This window comes from Alligator sinensis, unplaced genomic scaffold (genome assembly GCF_000455745.1).
Source record: "Alligator sinensis unplaced genomic scaffold, ASM45574v1 scaffold264_1, whole genome shotgun sequence".
Lineage (NCBI taxonomy): Eukaryota > Metazoa > Chordata > Crocodylia > Alligatoridae > Alligator > Alligator sinensis.
This window is the reverse complement of record NW_005841831.1, coordinates 4,382,633-4,386,616: the sequence shown is the minus strand read 5'-3', so window position 1 is coordinate 4,386,616 and position 3,984 is coordinate 4,382,633. Positions and strand designations below refer to the sequence as shown.

The 3,984-nt window shown below is 50.1% G+C and overlaps 1 protein-coding gene across 1 annotated transcript in view; it reads right to left on the bottom strand.

Annotated features, from left to right (window-relative positions):
- TLL2 (tolloid like 2) overlaps positions 1-3,984 on the bottom strand; it is a gene marked incomplete at its 5' end in the record, with an annotated part of 156,225 nt that overhangs the window by 84,001 nt on the left and 68,240 nt on the right. Inside the window, one exon of the mRNA XM_025210990.1 lies at positions 1,691-1,768. Coding sequence (XP_025066775.1) covers positions 1,691-1,768 — 78 coding nt within the window. The remainder of the gene's footprint in view (positions 1-1,690; positions 1,769-3,984) is intronic.

Below are 3,984 nucleotides of genomic sequence, written 5' to 3'. Positions count from 1 at the left end.
TGCCCCGGCCACCCCAGCTCCGGCCCTTTAAGAAAACAACAACAAAAAAACAACCCCCCAGGGACTCACCAGCTCCTACAGCAGCCTCAGGCCTTTGTGGGGCTTGTGGAAGAGCCCCCTACATGGCACAGGGCAGCGGGGATCGCCCCCCGCCGGGCAGGAACTGGGGAATCTGGGATTTAGGGTTGTTTTTTTTTTCCCTTAAAGGGTCAGAACTGGGGCAGGCGGGGCAGCCATGCGGGGGCTGGGACAGTGGTGGGGAGTGGTTGGGGGGCTCGTGGAGAGACCCCTATGCAGTGTGAGGCCGCAGGGATCGCCCCCCCACCCCCCCAGCAGCACCTGCTGAGTCAGGGCTTTTTTTTCAAAGCACCGGGAGCTGGGCTGGATGGGGCAGCCATTGCCAAGCTGGGAGAGCGGGTGGGGGATGGGCTGGAGGAAGGGTACTGTGATACTTGAAAGCTTGCCTATATCCATACCAATTGTACAATTGGTCCAATAAAAGATATCACCCACAAGAATTCTTGCCCCTTGCATCCTATAGCAAAGATACTTTTCTTCCTCTCATCCATGTGCTAGCCCTAAAGGACCAGATAAACCCTGGTTTGCAAGGTTATACCTCTCCTGCACTCTTCACTGAGCTTTCTCCTCTTCTTCCTGGCCTTAAACATATGTGTTGTATCACTGCGCCCTGCTGCCACAACCCACCCCAGAAGTGACAGCATTGTAGTGGTGACAAGGAGGTTCCTTGCTTGCTGAACACAGCTCATCATGTCCCATAAAATGGATTTCAGAAACTCCACGTACATCCCTGCCTTGTGCGGCTTGACTGGGGCAGCCCATCAGAAAGGCTGAGCTCTGCTTTAAACACACAAGTATCTGCCCCAGCCCCTGCCCCATAGGAAGCAAGTAACAAGAGTGCCATTGACACAGGCTTCTGCAAGGTAGGGTCCCACTTGGTAATCCCTGCCTTGTGGTAGGAAGTGGGATGCTGAGTAGTCCAGAAGGAGATGTTCTGACGTGGCTGGGTCCATAGGACTGAGCATAGGGCTAGAAGCTGCTCCTGGAGTCTAGTGCCAGCTTCACCGTTCACTCACTATGCAGCCTTGGGCTCTCTCCCTTAGTTTCTCCATTGGTAAATTGGGAATAGTTATCCCTATAATTCACTGCCACATAGGAAGATTGCAAATCCTCTGTAAAAAGCAAAGCAAGTAACAGATATTTTAATAACCCTGGAGTACAAAGTCTCATATTAACTCAAAGATCAGGGATGACAGTAGCAGGGCAGGTCCCTCTTTCTGAGTTCTTCAGTAGTTTAATTCTGATGCAGACAGGTGAAAGGAAGCAGCCACTGACCTAGCCCTTGAAAGGGGCAGAGATCCTATTCTTGCCTCCCAACATGGTGCATGACCATAATGGGCTTAACTGGAGCTTCATGAGCACTACGAAACCACCTTGAATATCTTCTGCTCTAAGGGGTTCTGATACTGCTCTACAATGTCATCCCATTTAAATACACGGGACCATCCCTGTCCCCTGGTGACACTCCACCAACAAGCCCATGCACCAGGAATTAGATCAGTTGGTCACAGATGCATATGCACACACAAGTACACGTGACAAAACATTATTTCACAGTGGATAAAAAAGTAAATAAAAGATACCCAAAGGTCTGGGTGGGGTACCACATTACCCTTTTTAACTGTTTTGCTACTACGATTGGTTGAAGTGTTGTTCTGGCTTGGCACGAAAGTCTGCTCCCCCAGGCCACCTGCAAAGGAAGAAGAGAGAGACCCACATCTGAATAGGCACCGAGGCACTGACATAGATGCAGAGAAGGGATGACAGTGTGAATGGAACTGTTGGCATTGTCACTGGAAAGGCACCTGCCTATAGCTGAAGGAAAATGGTCAGTAGCTGGAGGTGAGGGTGGAAGTGGGAGTGAGGGTGCACACAATCATGTCTAGTACACAGAGCACTAGCCTGTCTCAAGAGACCCAGGTTCTAATCCTGCCTGTGCCACTGGCAGCTATAAGTGGATAATAATGCCAACCCGCTTTGAAAATAGCTTGGAAATCTGGAGATAAAAAGCACCAGGTGAGAGACTGGTAGTGATAACAATAATGAAATACTACAACAGAAAAGGTTCATGCTCAAGAATAAGCCACACTCCTCTCCAGTAATTCAGCCAACTACTTTATACCCAGCATGACTCCAACCCTCCCTCTGTGTGGCTAGCAATACCTTTTTATTATTAAAACAGAAACTGGGCAGTTCTACTTTATGAGTATTTTTGTTGCTAACTCAGGGCCACATTTTCTGTTTCCAACACTCAACACCCCAGCTGGAATAGAAGTGGCCACCAATTTAATGCTGAACCTAAACTAATCTGTATCCCTGAGTTTCTCAGCAGTGTTACTCCCTAGATTCCCGACCACACATCACAGAGTACAGGTGGGCTCATAACTGCTAGAAGGATGGTTTAAACTGTTGTTCTGGGTTAGAAAGCGACTATGATGAAAGGTATGGTATGGTGCTTCAAGGTTCCATATTAACTGATGCCAGAACAAATGCACTTGGCTTGCAAAGAAAACAGTCAGCCCTGCAAAATGCAATGCCAAGCAGAGATAGCCAAGTCAGCCTGAAATGAGCTAGCTTGGGAGCTGGAAAGTGGCATAACTGTGTTAGGGCAGTGCTGCCTCCTGCTTCTTAGCTGGGGTGTCTTTGCATTATGCTAACATACCCTGCGAGTCAAATCAGAGTCTTTCCTCCTCATGTACTCAGGGCCCAGTTATAAAGGATGAGCAGGCTGAATTGTAGGCCTATGCAAACAGGGAAGTATTCAATTTGGATTCGGCCAATTCAGAGGACAACGATTCGATTTCGTGATTCAAATCACTGTCCCCATTCAATTTGGCCAAATCCGAATGGGAGATTCGGCACCGATTCAGAGATTCAGATCGGCCAGGGAGAGGCAGGTACAGCTGAGTGGCTGCAGGTTCTTCCGCGGCTCCACTGGTTGTGCCTGCCTCTCCCTGGGTGGGGGAGCTGCAGGAGAAGCCCCCATGCCTGCCCTGCCCAGCTCCATCCCCCACCCAGCCCCAACCTCTCAGCACTTAAAAATAAAAATAAAAAAGCCCTGTACTCACCGGCTGCGGCAGCAAGGATCAGGGCCTCTGAGGCCTTGTGGCAGAGCCCCCCCATGCAGCATGGGGCAGTGGCGGGCAGCAGGGATTGCCCCCCCCGCCCCCCACACTTGGCACCCGCACAGCAGCTGCCCCATGGCACGGGCGCAGCGTAGTTCAGCAAAGCTGGGGCTGAGCAATGCCAGGCCCCAGCCAGGTGAATACACTGATAGATTTTTTTCGGATGATATATGGTACTGCATTGTGATTGTTTTGAGAGCTGGAACAAAATTGGAGTGTTCCACCTCCTATACAGACATTTTAAACACTAAAATAATGGGAAGCTGACAAACTTCAAGTCCTCTCACCAGGTCTTCTGTATGTTTTTCATTGCATGCTGAATTCTCATTACAGCGCATAGACCTGTCTGCCATTCTAAGGTTAACCAACATTGGGGAAACCTTACAGAAGAAAAGTGGCACTAATCTGTTGCTTCAGGAGTGTTTGTTTTTAGGATTTTTTTTTTTTTTTTTTTTGGCTTTTTTTTTTTTTTTTTTAAGTTACTGGGGCCGGGCAGGGGCCATCAGGGGAGTTGGGTGGGGGGGAGATTGGGTCAGCAGGGGCTTTGCAGGGGGGGCTCTGCCACGTGGTCCCAGAGCCCCTACAGCCCCTGCTATAGCCAGTGAGTACAGAGCTTTTTCACTGCTGCCAGGATTTTTTTTAAGTGCCGGGAGGCTGGGGCCAGGCAGGCAGCCATGGGTACTTCTCCCATGGCTCCTCTGGCTGTGCCTGTCTCTGCCTCGGTGGGAGGAGTCATGGGAGAAGCCACAACAGCTGCTCTGGCCAGCCCCAGCCCCCACTT